The 19,806-nt window shown below is 33.0% G+C and overlaps 2 protein-coding genes across 4 annotated transcripts; both read right to left on the bottom strand.

Annotated features, from left to right (window-relative positions):
* Positions 1 to 480: 480 nt before the first annotated feature.
* Positions 481 to 2,936, bottom strand: hoxc5a (homeobox C5a). The gene is made up of 2 exons (XM_039746712.1): positions 1,981 to 2,936; positions 481 to 1,354 (listed from the first exon to the last, which is right to left on the bottom strand). The coding sequence occupies exons 1-2, from the start codon at positions 2,456 to 2,458 to the stop codon at positions 1,140 to 1,142; spliced, it is 693 nt and encodes a 230-aa protein (XP_039602646.1). The 5' UTR covers positions 2,459 to 2,936; the 3' UTR covers positions 481 to 1,139.
* A 2,695-nt stretch (positions 2,937 to 5,631) lies between these two features.
* On the bottom strand, positions 5,632 to 16,326 carry hoxc6a (homeobox C6a). 3 transcript variants are annotated; one of them, XM_039746711.1, is made up of 4 exons: positions 16,024 to 16,326; positions 15,832 to 15,928; positions 6,746 to 7,105; positions 5,632 to 6,163 (listed from the first exon to the last, which is right to left on the bottom strand). In XM_039746711.1, exons 2-4 carry the CDS (start codon positions 15,863 to 15,865, stop codon positions 5,862 to 5,864), a joined length of 696 nt encoding a protein of 231 aa, XP_039602645.1. In that variant the 5' UTR covers positions 15,866 to 15,928; positions 16,024 to 16,326; the 3' UTR covers positions 5,632 to 5,861. The 3 variants fall into 3 exon arrangements, with proteins under 3 accessions (XP_039602645.1, XP_039602644.1, XP_039602643.1); XM_039746710.1 differs by having other exon boundaries at positions 15,832 to 16,326; XM_039746709.1 differs by lacking the exons at positions 15,832 to 15,928; positions 16,024 to 16,326 and having other exon boundaries at positions 6,746 to 7,190.
* Positions 16,327 to 19,806: the final 3,480 nt, after the last annotated feature.

Consider the following 19,806-nt stretch of genomic DNA (forward strand, 5'->3'; position numbering starts at 1 on the left):
ATATTCACTATTAAAACGTTTAATAATTGTGTTTAAAGTTGCAAACAAAAAAGAAAAAGATTTTTCAGACAGGGCTGAGTAATTAAGAACAAGGTCATCCATTACAGCGCTCCGTCAACGTGTAGCCATACACAACCACATCTACACATACACAGCATACACAATCGCAATATCGTGGTCAAATAAAGATATTCTTCAGACAAATCTTGAATGCTACTTTTTTATTGTACAACACATCAATGTACAAATTGCAAAGTAAATAATTTATCCAAGGTATTTCTTTTTTTTTTTTTTAAATCATGCTAATTTTATTTCAAGCAAACCCCCCGGAAAATGAACTTTTCTGCCTTTAGTATCGAGTTGGCATTACATAACGGGGCTGAAACTAAGGAGGCTAATTTAACGATATTGACTTTCTCCAACTCATTTAAAGTAGATCATAAGGATTAAAGAATGTCTCCCCAAACCCTCCCCCACACCCCCCAAGCATGATTGTTACATTAACTTGAATAGTAAAACGAAATGGGAAAATGATTCCAGGGGAAGGAAAGCACGCGAATTTGAAACTACGCTAATATATTTACAAACGATAACTTAAGAAACGAGTACTGTGTGAGGGATTGGGTGTTACATTGGAAATGATGAAACTCTTTCGAGACATCCAGTGACATCAGTTTTAATTTTTTTTCGGCATGGCCAGTCCGTTCATAACACCTAACAACCTTCCTTCTGTATAAATTCGTTGGCCGCTTGTTTTGCTTTCCTAAAAACTGTATATTCCACGCGAACTGAACTTAAAGAGTGTGCAAATTGCTTCTTTTTCAAAAAGTGCCTTCACGTTCTTCCATAATTGCTTTCAGATTTCAAACACAATTGATCTAAGTGCCTTTTAAATGTATCCTTCACTTATAACCGTTTGATCCCATTAAGGTTGTTCTAAAGAGCAATGGCAAAATAAATTAAGATTTCTATATGCAGTTTACATATATGAGACAAAACAATTATTTACAAAGAAAATACAATTGAGAAAGTTGAAAAAAGAAAATCTCCGGATTTCCACGTGTTCTAGGAGTGAAGTTGAATCTCCTCGTTTTACATACTGGTCTCACTGATCGGAATTAAGAATGAATGTCAGCTATTTAAATGGCATCTTTGGTTTTAAGTTTGGAATCTTTCTTCCACTTCATCCGTCGGTTCTGAAACCATATCTTGATTTGCCTTTCGTTAAGACACAAACTGTTGGCGATTTCAATCCGCCTGCGGCGTGTCAGGTATCTATTGAAGTGAAATTCCTTTTCAAGTTCCAAAGTCTGATAGCGGGTGTAACTCGTCCGGGACCTCTTGCCATCTGAATCTGGTAAGGTACGAAAACACAACACAAAATGAGTTTCATACCGTTGACATCCGGCTAAAAGGCATACTTCACATCCTGAAAACTGGACATTCCATACAACCGAGCTCTGTCCCTATGTAAGCATATGAATTAATTATAGGACGATGTAAGTAAACTTACCTGCCTCTATAGGTGCATAAACATTTAACAACTGAAGAAATGGGTACACAAAGGGGTCATGCACAGATGGCTAGACTCTAGCATCAAGTAGCAATTCAGAGAGATTTCCTTAGAATATTTTACAATTTCTTTGAAAGAGTCTAAATTTAATAAAAGCTTTTCATCCATTCATAACTATATCTGATTCTTAAATATATTTGCACCTATAAAGATATTACTTGGAGAGATTTTATTGCACGTTTTGTTTCTCTGATCCAATTATGCTGTCATAAATTTGGGCGTATATCGCCTTTTACCCTTAACCGGACAGTTTTACGAGCAATTGATGCCTTTGTCATAAAATTTACGACCGGTGGTTTTATTATTTGGCCCGTACGGCCTATAAAACAAGGAAAAATCTAGCGAAGAAAGTACTGCGCGCGGCGAGAGGGATAAAGGGAGAGCCCGAGTGAGGAGTTTTGTTTTACCGTGGCTGATGTGCAGTTTGGTCATCCAGGGGTAAATCTGCGGCGGTGCTTGCTGGTTCAGCTGCTGTGGCTCTGGCGGCTCCAGATTGTGCTGAGGTGCCCGTGTTGTCTGGGCGGATTGTACCGGCTCTGCTTTGACTTCATTGGGGCTGCTCTGGTTGCCCTTCTCGCCCGCGGCTTTAGGGCAGTAGACCCCAAGGTTGAGCGGCCCCTGCCTGGGCGACCCCAGAACGGCGCAGGCGGACCCTTCCTGTGAGCTTCCTCCTAGGCTCCCGCGTAGGTTCGAAGTCATGTCCCCACGGCTGAGAGAGTTTGAAGGAGCAGAGGAAGGGAAAGTGATGCTCAGATCCAACCCACTGTAACAATACCTGGATGGATGAACCTCGGATACAGATCCATAGTTCCCGTAACTTTGCATGGAATAGGCAGGCGCCTCTTGGCTTTGCTTATAGAATGAATTGGCTACGTAAGAGCTCATTGTGGTAATGAAAAAAAATGCTCCGATTTACAGTGGGCGCTTATTTGTTTTATTTTTTGTATTATTATTATTATTATTATGTTTGATTTGTGGCCCTTCAGAAGTTCGGGGTCCTTTGTCCCCAAAAGAGCAGGATTTATAGGTGGGGGGAAAATCTCCGATTTTCTTTATTCTACGTGCTCTGCCCAAATATGGGATGTTTAAATGGAATCACGTGAACGCACTGGCCAGTCATAAATTTGGCTTCATCACCCCAGGAGGTTATTGATGGAGCACTGCGAAACGTGTTTGATAAGTTGGCAAAAAAGGACTTTGAGAGCCTGCTAGTGGCGAGGACGATGAATCGAGAGCGTCACCTGGTGCCTGAATAACGTTACTGCTAATTGCGATCGTGCAGAGACCCCAACGTATGGAACTGAGGCATTTACCTTGGTCGAAATTACGCATAACGTGTGTAGTTTTGCAAGCTATAGTAGCACACTTTAAATCAAAAATGGTAAATATTCTTACTGTACTCCACAGGTAGACTGCAATTTTTCAAATTGTATTAAAATAGTTGTAATTTGTAGTGTTGGAATAATATTAGACGATACTGTTCTCTAAATAAATTAAATGATTTAGACATACATTGGACAGGGATTAAATGTATGCATACCTGTACGTGAAAGTACGGTTAATTTGAATTGAACTGTATACTGTCACACACAGGAATGCAGTTAATCAAAGTCACTTTTAAACACCCCAGCATAAAGTCGGAAATGTCATTTGCAGGTCACGGAAGCACTTCTACATAGCGTTTAAAACGCAAGTTCCGTTTTTCTAATAATACCTACATTTAGTTTCGATTTTTTTCCTGCACTGTAAGAATTGCTGAATTTTGCCTGGCATTTCCTTTTCTAAACTGTAGCTTTTTGCGTGATATCCTGGCGTTATTTCTGCGATGTGACCCATTGATTACAGTGAACATGCGCTGCTAGATTTGTTTTCCTCAACTTTTAAAAACAATATTTATTAAGTGCCTAATTAGAGGTCTGCTGCCATTTAGACTTATATGACGAAATTAAGACACGCACTTGCTTACCGCGACTTTGCAGAGAATAATTTCAGTTCGCAAAATCTTTTTATCTTCCGACACGAAATAACAGAGTATTGCAAAACGGATATCAGAATAGGAGAAATAATAATAATAATACTAATAATAATAATAATAATAATAATAATAATAATAATAATGTGTTGTTGTTGTTCCTCAGAATATGTTTAATCGTTTCAGTTACGCATCTATGAATCGTGCTAGCGAACAAAAGCGATCTTCACTATTTTTTGTTTTTCCAAGAAGCTCACTTTTTTAAAATTCAAATTGGACTTCTAATGGTAAAGAAAAGGTTATTGTATATAATACTTTTAAATTAATAAATATCTTGAAAATTTTGTTTTACCTGCCTCACATAATTCATACATTTTGCGTTGTTTGAGCCAAACGTGACACCTTAGGCATTAAAAACTTTGTACGTCTCACGATAAATAAGTACCATACATAACTGACGCATTATTACGAATAATGCATACCTTTATTATTATTATTATTATTATTATTATTATTATTATTATTATTACTGCTGTTGTTGTTTCTGCTATCGTTGCTCTGATGGTGATTGTTGCGGTTAGTGTAATTATTAATAGTACTAGTAGAAACTTCACTTTCTTTCGGGATTAATACAGTATCTATCTATCTATCTATCTATCTATCTATCTATCTATCTATCTATCTATCTATCTATCTATCATCTGTCTTGTAATATGCAGTTATAGCAGCAGTGGAAGAAGAGTTGAACAAAGGTTTTACTATTTTTGTAAAATGCAGAGGCAGTCAAAATTCTTTATTCCTAAATGTCCGGTTGCTTTTTCCTGCATTAGGAAATTGGTGTTATTCCGAGGACTAGGATATTTTAAATGTATATGTTACAAACAACTATTTTGGCGATAATACATTAATTGAACAACAGCAATAAAATTAATAATAATATTAATTGTTACGCTGACCGTTACAATTCTGAAAAAAAAAAAGCAAATGGATGCATAACTCAAAGAGAAATATTTCGATTAAGACTGGTAATACAGTATTTAATCTTATACCACTACAATTTCTACTAATATCGCGTGTATTGGTAAATGCAATAAAATAACTTGTGTTCAAAGAAGAATTTTCTCGACACTCCAAAGGAAAATTGACTCATAATATTGGAAAGCTGTGTTCGTCAGTTCAATGCTCGCATATGCATCTCATTATATATTTTATTTTCAATTTTACCAAACAAATATTTGACCTTTGCTTCAGGAAGTTACTTACACAAAGAAAAATCCAACTTTGAATGATGTTCAAAAACATTACAAGCTCACAGTGCATTTTAAAAAATAACTTTATTAAATATTCAAACATAGGAGTTGGAATATGAATTGAAAATAGTACATAAAAATGAAGTACATTTCATATGGTTGGCATTTATTTATTTATTTTCTGATTTCGGATATAAGACACTTCTTCAAATACAGTACTAAACATAAATAGTAATACATCTACCACAAACAAAGCAGCAAATTGTTCACATTAGCTGTCACAGTATTGTCAAAGTATAAATATTCACAATCCCTAATACCATGAACCAGCCCGTAGACTGACCGTAACACTTTTTATTATTATTATTATTTTATTTATTTATTTGTTTATTTATTTATTTTTTTGTCCACGGGAATGCTTCCTTTATACATACCAAGGGAAAAGTAACACTGAAAACAAATCTATATGTCAGAATTCGTCTTGTATTGGAATTAAACAATGCATTAACTTGCAGTGTGTATATTTGAACATAATGGCAGCTACCCGGAGGACAAAAGCTCAATATAGCGTTTATTTACACGCATTTAAAGAAAGCAGATGCACCAACTTCTCTGTAAACAGCCACGAAAAGTGAATGGACAATATGTACTTAACTACTTTTACCCCGTGATAAATCCATGTTTAGCTCATTTAGAACATACGTTCGCAGCAACATACAGGAGCTGCAATTTTTTACACATAACACAGAATTAATTTAAAACATGAATATATATATATATATATATATATATATATATATATATATATATATATATATATATATATATATGGAAACTATAGAAGAAATTATGTCTAAGAAAAAAATTATGTGGTCACTCCAAGCCCTAAAATGAGTCCGATTTGCATACCGTTATTACCTAATTGCGTTGACAGCACAGGTAGGCCAATGGAATAGGTAGTTTATTTCAGGGATATAACAAAACAGTACAGTTATTGTTTTCGATTACTATTACTATTATTATTTTACAGTATTGATTTCTTTTTTTCTATCGTTCAAGCTCGACGTTACTCTTTCTGTTTCTCCGCCGTTTCCTCTTCAATTTCGTCCTTTTCTTGCTTTTGGCAGCCGGGCGCGGGTCCATCGCTCGGCAAAGTGGAGGTCAGGTTACTTTCCTTCTTCCATTTCATCCTGCGGTTCTGAAACCAGATTTTGATCTGTCTTTCTGTTAAACAAAGTGCATTTGCAATTTCGATTCGCCTGCGTCTGGTTAGGTACCGATTGAAATGAAATTCTTTTTCCAGTTCGAGGGTCTGGTATCTGGAGTATATCTGGCGACCTCTCCGTCGATCCGATCCATAGCCAACTCCTGCAAAGAAGAACATTTTGACATTCTTGTGTGATTTGTTGTACTTATTGGAACAATACACATGCTTTAACTATTACCGTTTGGCTTTGAATTTCATGCAGTATCATAAAAAAACATGAGACCACAAGTCACATGTGGGAAAATGAAAGTTTCTTTAACTCAGTAAAAATCTTTTGACTTGAAATGATTAAAGAAATTGGAGCTTTAATGATTAGAACAAGCAATACATGCTAAATCATTTCAGACTATTTACTCCGAGAAGGGCTGTATATATTTCATGCATGCCTCATAATAAAAATTCCTCTTTGCTTTATTTCTACTTTTGTATCTTTTGTGCATGTGCCTCTTTTACACGGTCCCCCTCTCTCCCTCTCTCTCTCTCTCTTTTTCTTGCTGTTAGAGTTTAACGTCACTTGACCAAAAGGGGTTTCCCACAGATAAAAAAGGCCTTTTATAGCAACCGAGATGGAGCTGCAGTAATGGTTTATGAGGTCATAAAAAAGCTGGGCTTGTTCTGTTACTGAGGATGGTCGTAAAACAGGCCAATTTATTTAATTTATCTCTCGGCGTTGTAAAACTTACCACTGTGAGAGTTCATCCGCTGCATCCACGGGTAGATCTGGATGCTCGCTTTCTGCTCTTGAGGAGGAGTCCTGCTCTGGTCACTGCTATAGTCCTGGTGTGCGAGAGGAGTCTGTGCTGTATGTCCCAAAGTGTTTTGCCTGCAGCTGGGAAGCATTTCCTTGTCTTGGTAAAACACATTAGATCCATAGTCATAATGTCCACGACTCGACCCAAAAACAACATTTTCTTGGGGTGAGTAAAAAGGTGAAGAGTAAATTCTGTTCTGAGCCACTGCTGCACCGTAAGATGAAAAGTGCCTAACAGGGTCATAGGCACTTGAATTTAGGGCCACGTTTGGCAAGACCTCCTGCCCACCGGCTAAATGACAAGAGAGTGACGGGTTAGCAAAATACGAATTCATAACTTCCCCTCTCTCATACACCCACTCTCCCTCTCTGGCGCTTTCAATGATTTCTATAATATTATTTTCTGGGCTCCCGTGTAGACGCTCAACTAGATTGTTATAGGGAAGGCTCCACTCCAAGACGGACAAAATGACAAAGTCAGCTGACCAGTTTTCCACCAATCACGAGCCAGATGTCAGGAGAGGGGAAAAATTGGCGTAGCCTCTGTTGATTTCCCAGCTGAAACTAAGTATGCATAAAAAGTAAGTAAGGAATTTTGTCATTAATAAACTTATTTACAGTAATAACAGTATGATTGCAAGATTAGTTTCAAAATAAAAAAGCGCTTAGGCAAGGGGGGTACGCATTTCGAGAGTGCACTATTTATATTTTCGAATTTTACGTCTGATAAATTTAATGCGCACTTCGAAATAATCTCTAATTTATGATTTCAGCAAAATAAACAGAAGTTAAACCGCCGTGTAGTATAATAAATAAGATAAAAAGGATTAACATCCTCTTCTTTAGAATCAGCCCGGTATAGACACCATATTTGCCGCACTGAAGATGTGAACTCGCAGCTGTTTATATATATATTTATTTATTTATTTATATTTATATATATTTAAGGGTGTGTTTTATCGATCGCTATATCGCTATGACGAATGCATTATATCCTGATGAAGTGTTTAAAAAACGATTATGTTCTTAGCTATTATTAATTATTACATTTTGAACTACCTTTTTTACTTGTTCCCATATACGTAAAACTGATATTGCAAGTGTTGACTTAGGTCGCAAACGTTGCTAAAAAAAAAAATGATTTCATGTCAATTCAAATTGATTTTAACTTTGGCCTATTCGATTAAATAAGTTTAAAATCTGTACGGTCACCGAATTGGAGATTTTACCCTAACTTCGTTTCTTTATTTATTTATTTTTTGTCTGTTTTTTCACATTTACGACTTACAGACAGACGTGGAAAGTGTAATTACTGCTCTGGCTCTGCTCTTTTTAAATAGGTTGTAGCAAACCCTCACATACTTGTATATAAAACCTTCGCTAATCGAAGTGTAAATTTATCCCAATAATTAAAAACAAAGGCAGGGATTTCGGTAATCTCGCTTTTCTTTTTCTTTACGCACTTTCTTTTTTGTATTATTTCATTTAAGAAACGCGGACTAAAATGAATCGACAAGAGGAAACGAGATAAATATCCCACAGAAAAAGGAAGCCTGGATGAAAGGTTTTATGGTCATTTCCTGCGAAAGACTGCGATGCAATTCAAGGCAATAAAACTTGCACAAAGGACACAGAAGGATGCCGGGGTTTGATTCAGCAGCTGTTGCTCTATACTCTGTATATATGATTAAGGTTACACAAACACACACACACACACACACACACACACAATTACATGGACTCGTACATATTATACAACTCCGTTTCACTTTCGGACACAGAATAGCATTATGTTATATTACGTTTCCAACATACGCTGTTTATCGTGTAAACAAGCTTTTAAATGAAATTGCACACCCAATACTTTTAATCGCATCCAGTAAATATAATGTCAGGGCGGGTTTGGCGAGTTAATCCTGTATTTTATGTTATTTCTTTAGTAGTAGTATCCTTTATTACAATCAAGTCATCCATCTCACCGTAGATTATACGCCCCCCACACCCCCCCACACCACTACAAAAAAAAGAGGAGAAAATTAAAAACATACGAGCCATAAATCTAAATTAAAATCCGAGCAAAAACAGAAAAAAAAGAAATGGCAGAAATAGCATTACTGAGAAGTAAATGTATTGAGAAGGGTCACTAATTCCTTTAATTTAGAAACGCTTCATTGAAATTCCAAAGCCATTAACTTCTTTGAAGCCTTGTATATATTCTTCACTCTTATTTGGAATGAAATTAATTTCAATTATTCCTGTCGTTTCGTAGACGTTATATTCTGTTAAGTTAACAAAAATCGTGTTTAGTATGTCAAGAAAAAGAACTTTATCAACACTGGGATCAGTTTAATCGCATATATAAATAGAAAGAGTCACTCTTTGTTAGGCAAAATGTGAATGATGAGACAATCAGGCGGAGTTTTTTTCCCAACATTTTCCTGTCCAGAAATTGTTGGAATATGAAATTCTCATCAATGAAAATATATTATGTTAGTTAAGAGAATGACCCAGCAAAATACAAACAAGCTATATATAACAACAACAAAACATCATTTTGTTCAAGTGATAATACTCTCTCTCTCTATAGTAAGAGTTTATCAATATGAAATGAATATCAATAAAAAATAAGAATAAAAAAAAAATCCAATGGTATGTCAATGCCCGAGTAATAGAACTGGTATGTGGGCCGGGTGAAGTGGGGGGAGTATGGGTGGTGGCGACAGACAGACATGGGACAGAGAAGGAGCTATATACTTCTTTTTTTCAACTGACTACTAATAACAGTTCTTAAAAATCCACGGTTCATTGATCTGAGAAATCATATTTTGCCTAATCTTCAAGTAAAATTTCCAAGAATGATTCAGAGTGACTGGCACACACACACACACACACACACACACACACACAAAAAGGCAATAAAGAGCAGAGAAGCGCTGTGCAGCTGCTTGGCGTTATTTGTAGGCACTAAACAACATTTTGTTGTGAGACATGCATTTCTGGTGACGGTGTGATTTGCAGTCTGGAGCGCTAAAGTGTTTTATTACAGCCCTAAAGACAAACCAGACTAAAAAAAAGGGGGTCGGGTCTGTTTTGGAAGTGTTAGAAGTGAAACCTATGCAGCTGTTAGTAACAAACCGGTCTGTATCGAAAATAAAAAAAAAACATAGATAGATAGATAGATAGATAGATAGATAGATAAAAGCAAAAAGTGACTTTTCTTTGAAGGATTGTAAAATAAATGCACCAAATTTCTTTCTGTAAACGACGCTCAAACCACCGATGGAATGCAAAACAAGCCGGAACAACCAGAGCAATTATAGCAATCTAGTATCTTGTCACTTGCTTCTGCGTTCAGTCATATGCCTGTTTTTTTTTTTTTCTCTCAAAGTTGTGCTGTTTGAAATTTATACTTACTTACGTTAAAGGTCAACATTAAAAGAAGCAATTTTCTTTTATCTGCTCCATTTAAATATATATTTATGTATGTAATTCGAAATACGCTGAGATTTGATCGATCTTTTCATAATAATAATCATTCGGAATTTCTAATATCTGTAACTCGTTTGATAGTTAAAAATTATTATTGTTATTATTGTTGTTGCTGTTGTTTAATATTAATGATTATTATTATTTGAACATCAAATGTTTCGGATGATGAATTGTGGCTAGATATGTTCGTGAAATGTGCGCATGCGAGGATGAGACTGTTTACATTTTAAGCGTAATTGTATTAACATTTATTGTGTTGTTTCATAATGCTTGCTACTTCCTTTTTGATGTTTCATATATATATATATATATATATATATATATATATATATATATATATATATATATATATATATATATATATATATCAGTTTCAATTTCAATTCTTTATTGTCATGTGTACAAGTACAAGTACCGTGTACAATGAAATGCTTGCTTGCATGTGCCTCTCTCTCTCTCTCTCTCTCTCTCTCTCTCTCTCTCTATATATATATATATATATATATATATATATATATGTTTGTCGATATATTGTGTGTATAGTTACTGTATATACTTGTATATACAGTAAATTACTTTTAAATATACTATAAATTGTTTTTTACGATTAAAGCATTTTTTTCCAGTTTGTTTCAATATAAAGAAACTTTACAAAGGGTTATAGCTTTTGTGTTCTCACACCAGTAATTTCTCACAGAAATATTAACATTTATTGTGTTGTTTCAATGCTTAATACTTTCTTTTTAAAAGCAATATCATTCGTAAAGGTTAATATATACTGTAGATAGATAGATAGATAGATAGATAGATATTAAAGGCACTATATAATAGATAGATAGATAGATAGATAGATAGATAGATAGATAGATAGATAGATAGATAGATAGATAGCAAGCTACTTTGGATACATTTTCTTATTAAATTATTACATGTAAATATTTTTTTTTTATTATATTCCTTAGTTAAATTTCACAAGACTATCATCATCGCATAATTTTGACCCAAATGAAGTAACCGTTTCCATTAGTTTGATGAGTATGTTTCTAAAATTTATATAGCACTTTACGTTTAAACGTTAATTCTATCACTTTCAAAGCTACGCACTACACAGTGGGCACGTTGCATTTATGATGCATAGAAATACGGACAGGAGATACAAGTTAAGAACATGTGAAAAAGAAGTTAACAAAGGTAAAATAATCCCAAAAAAACAGAATCTGCGCAAAACGATTTTTATCGTCCGCTTAAATGAAAACAGCCGAAAACATTCGTCGTATATGAAAAATGATAAGGAAGTAATGCTATATATATATATATTCTTGCCGGACGATTTCCCGACAAGGTTATCAACTTAATTCTGCATTAATAATTGCAAATACGAAATAATGCTGGTTTAAAAAAAAACATTTCTTAAAAAAGTAATACTATACATGTGAATATTATTGGAATGCAATTCTCCTTAAATGTGAGTCTATTGCATCTCTGATGTTTTAGTATGCGCGAACTTAAACGACGGTATGGCTTAAGTGAAAAGTATATTCCAAAATGAATCATTATTTTAACCTGCTTTTCTTTCTAGAAAAAAATAAAATAAAAGCATAAAAAATAATTAAACAAATAACTAAGATAATTACAAAGAGAGTGTAAATCTTATTTAAAAATAAACATATTTTTATTTATTTTCTTTCTATTTTTCTATAATAATAATTCAGAGTTTTATTATTGTAATCTGTTAATTTGTTTTTGTTTTTTTTTTGTTTTTTTGTGAATTTCAGGTCTGTTTAGATGATCGTCCTTTCTGCAGAATGAAAAGAAGAGCTCTCGCGCTGGAAAAGCAAACGTCTCAGAAGATTCACATAATGTATCTGCCGAAGTTCATGAACACAAAAAGAACTGCTGACAACATTTGTGACTATTTTTATCACTGCATTGTAACACTTAAAGAGACTAGTTCTTTACATTAGTACTTTTTACTCATATCTATTACAAACTTGCAAATCACGTATTTTTGACAACTATAAAATATGCATAAGCGGAATGGCCCAAGGTTAATTATTCTTCTTGTTCAATACATTAGAAGCAACCGAAATAACTACTTGTTGTAATTACATTTATAAAAGGAGAAGAGGAAGAAAGAGAAAACAATATTATTATTTTAAAAGAGTTAAAATCAGATAATTTACCGTTACTGTTTTGACTTTGGAGAATAACTTCGAGTTAATTTGTAGTCCATCAAGTGTGTAACTGTAAAAAATTTAAATAACTAATCTATGTATCGTTTACGGCATACGGCATGTCGTAGGTCTCTGACGGACTTTTATTTGTACTTTAACAATAAAGAAACAAGTGAAGATTGGACTCTCTCGTTATTTTTACTTATGTTTGAATGTGAATGTGGCTTAATTTGTGAATCTTCTTTGTTAGAGGGAGTTCTTTTGTTTAGTAAAAGGTCGGGCAGGTCTTACCAGATATTTTTGAAACGGTATACATTTTAGTCTACAAGGGTAGATCTATCTATCTATCTATCTATCTATCTATCTATCTATCTATCTATCTATCTATCTATCTATCTATCTATCTATCTATCTATCTATGACTTTAGATATACTTCAACGTGACAAGGCAAGAACTAAACACAAGGTGGCAGTAGAGGACGGCATTTGTAAACAAGCCTCCAGCGTTTAAATTCAGCTGAAGGAAGAAGACGATGCATAAAGGAATAAACATTACATAAGTAGGTTAAATGTGGCTTTGGAGTATATGATGTCAAGTTTTTGGCACCTCGGGTTTACTATGACAATGCTACTTAGAAATGTTACTCACATCTGCAAAACAAAATTGCTTTCCTAAGGAATGTTTTAGGCTGTACAACCTATGACTATGAAACATTCTTAATCTCACAAACAGAGAACGTTTCAGCTGTCAGATCTAGTGCACGTAAGCAAACATTTTATTACATTTACTTATTTGCATCACTTCTCTGTTTACAATAATTGCGTCCTTAGAAAATACTTACTTAAATCAATGTTGGTAAATGAGGAAAAATTGATTTTATTAACAACATTAACAACAACAATAATAATAATAATAATAATAATAATAATAATAATAATAATAATAATAATCACCATGCAATTCAAAACCTATTTACGCTTTTATACAGGTGTGTGCAAAAGTAGGTTTACAATTTTCGTGTGGAAAAAGAAATGCAGGTTATTCTTGTATGCTACAAACAGTAAGATTAAGAAGACAAATAACAAGAAAAATAATAAAACTAAATAACACAATAATTGCTAAATTAACAATAATAATACAAGAATAATCTCTCAGAACTGTAAACCTACTTTTGCCCACTCCTGTGTGTGTGTGTGTGTGTGTGTATATATATATATATATATATATATATATATATATATATATATATATATATATATATATATATATATATATATATATATATATATATATATATATTCAGAGAGGAGAAGTTATTGTATTACTCTTATTATTATTATTATTATTATTATTATTATTAGTAGTAGTAGTAGTAGTAGTAGTAGTAGTAGTAGTAGCATTACATATTCAGTAGACACCTTCGTCCAAGGCAACTTACAAAGCATTTTACCATACATACATTTCAATTGCAGCATTTTACTTAATACTGATCACTGTTTGCATGACGTTTTTTTGAATTACAAATAAACTCAGATATAGCTGAATTCTCCAGGCACTAAAAGCAATACACACATTTAAAAAAATTTTCAGATTAAGCCTGTAGTTATATATATATCGATTTTGAAAGTATTAATAACTGTAACCACATTAGACACAATCCTTCCACGCAGACGTATACACGTACCACAGCAAAACCAATGTCAACAGAAAGGCTAGTTTTGAATAATTAAACACTATCCAACAAATAGATACCTAATGCATAACAACATACATTTTCCATTTGCCTTTAAGGTTAATTCAAATATAACAATTGCAGTATACAAATTGTCTGCATACTTTATTTTATTTCAGGCAAAGAAAAACATTCCATGATTGTATATTTTAAATCAGAGTCTTTGCTTCAGGCACATTCACTTGACTGTTTTAATCCTATTAAAACAATGTTCCCCATAAAGCAAGCAAACACGTTCACTGCACGTTTAGTGGAATTGAAATAATGAAGACAATTATCAGAATGAACAAAAACAACAACAATGGTACTATCTGAAATGATTCATGTTATTAGGGTATTTTGATCAAGTTTTTCCACACAACATCATGTACAATGTACAGATTAAAACGGTTTAAAACAGGATATTTATTTTTCTTTTTCTTTCTTTCTTTCTTTTTTAAATTAACATATGTATCCAGGTCCTGCACAATACAAGGTAAAAAAATAATAGCATTTAACTAAAAATATTTTTCTTTCTTTCTTTCTTTCTTTCTTTCTTTCTTTCTTTCTTTCTTTCTTTCTTTCTAACCCCAAAACAACCATACTTGTTAATAACCCTGAGTTTATTAGTACAACAGTTAGCTGTTGTCAAGTGTACCAAATGATATTTTGCAAGGCCAGGACCAAGGTCTGCAAATATAACATTGACCTAAACTGTCAATAACAGTTACAACTCTTCAAATGAAATATTTCCAACTCCTTCTCTTTTACACAACAAGTCAGGGTGTTATACCAGTTTTAAAAAAGAATTTAAAATACATATATTTAAATAAATTGTGGGCAACATAATGCAGTTTTTTTTTGTATTATCAGCAGTATATGACAATGACTTCTGAAATATTTATCACATCTTTAATTCATGTCACATGTAATATTTATTTTGCATTTATTTTGCTTTTTCACATCAAATTCAGTTTTTAAACTCTTCATTAATCCAGTATTGTAACTCCAGAAAGATGCGTAAAACGTATGTGAAAACGTCAACATGAGGCTAAAAACTTAAAAGAAAAATAAATAAAAAAAGAAACATAAAGAACCTATTTAAAAAAAAAGAACTCCCAAAGCTAAATAGTGCATTTTCAAGAGCCAATCAGATGTCTTCTCAAAGTAATCTATAATACATTAGATTTTTTTCCCAAAGTTCATAATTTTTACTGATATGTTATAATTACTTTTTTAAAAAAAATATTCAATACAATCCTAGCACCTTATACAATTAATCCAATAAATTAACCAAAGACTTCGATGCTCCAAGCTTCCAGAAGAACAGAGTTTACTAATCAATTCTGGTGAAAATTTGATAAGTTATAAAGATATTCACCATCGTCACTGTTACATTTCCAGAAACAACTAATTAGTTTGGTCACTTAAATGAGCTCAAGGAAGACGGATTTGAGACGCTGTGACATCATGATCTAGTAATGAAGAAGGACAGAAGCCTCAGCATATGTAAGAAAACGCTTGCTGATTGCTTCTTTTCCGATCGACCCCGTTTGCCCGCACGGCATTACATCATTACTTTGCTACTTTTGGACACGGATCATTAGATAAACAGTTAAAACCAATAACGGAGACAGACTTACCCATGTTGCCAATGTCTTTACGGGTGACGCACATTTGTTATGTCCAGAAACAGTGAAAGAAATTCAAAAGACAATGCCGAAGTAAACACGTCGCTCTCTAAATAATTATCCAAAAGAACAATAAAAAAGAACGATTGTCTTATCTTTAGATGATCGCATAGATTAAGAGTAGAGTAAAAAAAAGGTATTTACAGCCAATTGGTCTCTGTGATCTTTGAATTCTCCCAAGGAAATGTTCAGCTGTTTAGCCTCTAGGGGCGAAGGAGTGGGAGGCGACAGTTCAGTACAGCACAGCACAACACAGCACCATAAAGTCATTATTGTAAAAGCAAAAAGGGGGAAATCGGCTTATGCCCGAAGCAGCCCCTTAAAATTGTTCAAAAAATCAAAGAAAAAACAAGAAACGTGATGTCAAAAACCAGTCCCTGGCACCAGTTGGACTGCTTTCGCAGAGAAACACTGCGTTTCCCTCATAAAGGAAAGCCACATTAAAAGTTCACGTTCATGAGGAGAGCCCACATGACTCCTCGTGACCAATCAGCGCGCCAGCTTCCTCGTAAACTTTTATCACTCAGCTGTAAATTTTCTCTAAACAACGAAGAAAGCGTTACGTTTCTTTTGCCTCTCCCCTACAGTATGCGCAAGTGTACTGCATTCCTCTCTGTGTATGTATGTAAAATGTCTTTATATCGAATTATCAAGACGCGTTTAATTGGAGGCCTTTTTTATCTATGTACGTCGACCTGTAATAATATAAAAAGTAGAAATTATAAGAAGTAGTATAAATACATAAATTGTCTTTTTAGGTATTTAGTGTCTTTCGCGACCGTTTAAGTGAGAAGTCAAGCAAAATGTTTTTTAGCTGTTAGCACGCGCTTTTTGACAACTATTTAATTGGCTAGCAGTTCTTGTCTATTGAGGAGAATTGAAAATTGGCATAAAATATAAAAGCTTTTTCAAAGGGTTCTTAAAAATATCTTTCATTAATTCTGTTCAAAAAATATTTGTAGGATATTATGAAAACGCTAAATATACAGCAAATCGCAAGCCATACCACTAATAAACACCGTTTTATTTGCAAATGAATGGGACAGCAGTCTGCAATCTCTTCAAACTATGAAAGTGTGCTCTTTAAAGACATTTTTTTTTAAATTAGAGTATGAACTTTTAAAAGCCAGAAGCGTCAACTAATTAGTAAAAACTAAAATAATGCGCAATGTTGAAAAGTATTCAAAAAAATGTTATTCTACACATTGGTATCTATTACTTCATGATAATACTTAAAACACTAAGTACTACGGATGATAGATAGATAGAAAGATAGATAGATAGATAGATAGATAGATAGATAGATAGATAGATAGATAGATAGATAGATGCACATATATATATATATATATATATATATATATATATATATATATATATATGTGTGTGTAAATACGAAAGCATTGCATGTATGGCGTGCGCGCTTTACACGCACACACACATGTAATGCTTTCGTATTTTTTTTTTTGCGAAAAAAGATACCAACGTTGATATTGTGAGATTTACTTCTGCCTGGGAAACCTGCTTTCTTATTGCTCTTCACCAAGTGAGTGAAAACAACCAATAAAACAGCATACCAGTTTAATTGTCCATCTTATTTACTTTTGTACTTAAGTACATTTACTTTTATTCCCCTTTTACTATACTAAAACGCTGAGCGACCGGATACGAGAAATCAGTTTACGGACCTATCATAAATTTTACAACAGTAGTTAAACCTTACAGAAGGAAGAGACTGCCCTAAAAAGATCTCCGAAAAACAATGGTGTCTCCAATACGCAGGGGATAATCGTCACCATTAAAGAAAAAAGAAACAATGCCAAAAACGTTACGAACACCATAGCAGTCTTTTGCGGAAACTGTATGTGTCATTAAACACATGAAGGGGAAAAAATAAAGAGAAGGGGGAAGATTTCAAAGTAAAAAATATCAGACAAACAAGAGTTGCACTTAAATGTGGAAAGTATTTTTTTCTAAACATTTTAAAAAATCTAGAATGTTCTTGAGCTACTATATTTTCCACACTTGGATATATTCAAGACATTTTAGTAACGTTTGTTATTTTTTTTTTAGTATCAAATAAACGAAAACATAATAAATGAATAAACTTGCTACTTGTTTCTGATCACAATTTAGGTCTTCATTATCACATAAGCTGTTTACATCACCGAATGCATCCAATATTTTGTTATGCATATAATTCTGCACTCATAGCTTATTCAAAAAAAAAAAAAAAATATATATATATATATATATATATATATATATATATATATATATATATATATATATATATATATGTGTGTCTTCTTAATTAAAACATTTCATATACCAGTAATACTAGAACGACTATTTACTGCTAATAATTATATTAAGAATTGTTTAGTAGCTTTACATTTACATTTACTTATTTGGTTGACTCCTCTGTCTAAGGCGACTTACAACATTTATGGTACAATTGGTTATATTTTTTTTTTGGTTATCCATTAGTTAGGGGTACTGCTAATTCTTATAAACCACACTACATATACGCGTTTCGTGATATTCTTTAAAAGATAAATATATTTTTTGAAAAAGTATAGTATATATTAGCAGCAAAATCTTAAGTGCTTACAGGTTTTAAAGTAATCCTTAACATTGTATGGAAATATATTGAGACAGTTTTTTATATATAAACTTTAAGGGTTAATTTATTTTATCTATCTATCTATCTATCTGAGAAAAATGAGTACCAAATTTAAATTTTTTTCGTCTTTTTGTTCGTTTGAGAACAAAACGATAAACTCTTGTAAACACCCGAACCTACAAACAAACACACACACACACACATATATATATATATATATATATATATATATATATATATATATATATATATATATATATATATATATTTCAAGTGATATTTAAAAGGAGGTCAGACGTACACTTAATTTCTTTTAAATATATTCATCAAATCTTTAGCATGTTTGTGTTAGGACTACCAAATGCCAGATCCGGTTTCATTTTTCAAAAGTGAAAACTTTTATCTTCGCCAAATCCCAAACCGTGAGTATATCTGAGGAATCTTGTAATCGCTTATCTATGGCATCAATGTAAACATCTTGGCTACTTTCACCTAAATAACCTTAAAATGTAGGCAATTCATCACTCTCGTGAGTGGAAACGCATTATAGTCCCATACACTTCGTGCAGCTAAGTAGTTGATAATATTTATAATGCCAATGATTCATTTTAGATGTAGCAACAGTGGTTGTGTAAGGGTTCTCAATATATTTATTTATTCTGGCATAATTCCAAAATTACGCTAAACTAACTGGAAGACAAAAGGCCAGTTACCCTACAAGTGCTTTTTAGAATAAACTCGAAGTGGACTGTGTATTTCATCCTGTAAGGAAGATCATTTTTATAAGACATATAGTTATCAATGGTTCTGCTGTTTTTTGAAACATTTTAAAAACAAATTAAATACAAATATTGTAAAAAAAAAAAAAAAATCAAACAGGAGATAATTAAAGATATGTTGAGTGAAGATTTCCGATTTTGATAGATTTTATCTCTGCTTATATTAAGGTGTCAGATTCTTTACAAAACGCCAGCAAACCAGCTGAACTGCTCCTTTATGGTTAAGGGCGTAGTGACGTTTTGCTGTAAATATTACCCTTGTGATTTTCTTCCTTTAAATTTGCATACCTTTCAGAACAATGATTATTATGATTGACTTTTTGGAGTTTCTTTATTCAGTTGTTTCATGTATAGGAGGCTAGTAACAGCTATTTGAAATTCCCTTTTAAATATAATCTGTCCTGCATATCATTTATTTAATTTACAAAGTGCTGAATTTGCTTTTCTTCAATGTCAGAAGAAAGCCTTCAGTTTTATAAGAGTAGAATACCCCCACATACACACACACACACACACATACAC

The sequence above is a fragment of the Polypterus senegalus genome, chromosome 3, assembly GCF_016835505.1.
Source record: "Polypterus senegalus isolate Bchr_013 chromosome 3, ASM1683550v1, whole genome shotgun sequence".
NCBI lineage: Eukaryota > Metazoa > Chordata > Cladistia > Polypteriformes > Polypteridae > Polypterus > Polypterus senegalus.

Bases quoted from the DNA above. Each gene is read 5' to 3' on its own strand.
- hoxc6a (XM_039746709.1), bottom strand. From the start codon at position 7,148: ATGAATTCGTATTTTGCTAACCCGTCACTCTCTTGTCATTTAGCCGGT. The intron at 6,164-6,745 runs GTAAGTTTTACA...TCTTCTTTGCAG, and splicing joins GCGGATGAACTCTCACAGTG to GAGTTGGCTATGGATCGGAT.
- hoxc5a (XM_039746712.1), bottom strand. From the start codon at position 2,458: ATGAGCTCTTACGTAGCCAATTCATTCTATAAGCAAAGCCAAGAGGCG. The intron at 1,355-1,980 runs GTAAAACAAAAC...GTACCTTACCAG, and splicing joins CAAACTGCACATCAGCCACG to ATTCAGATGGCAAGAGGTCC.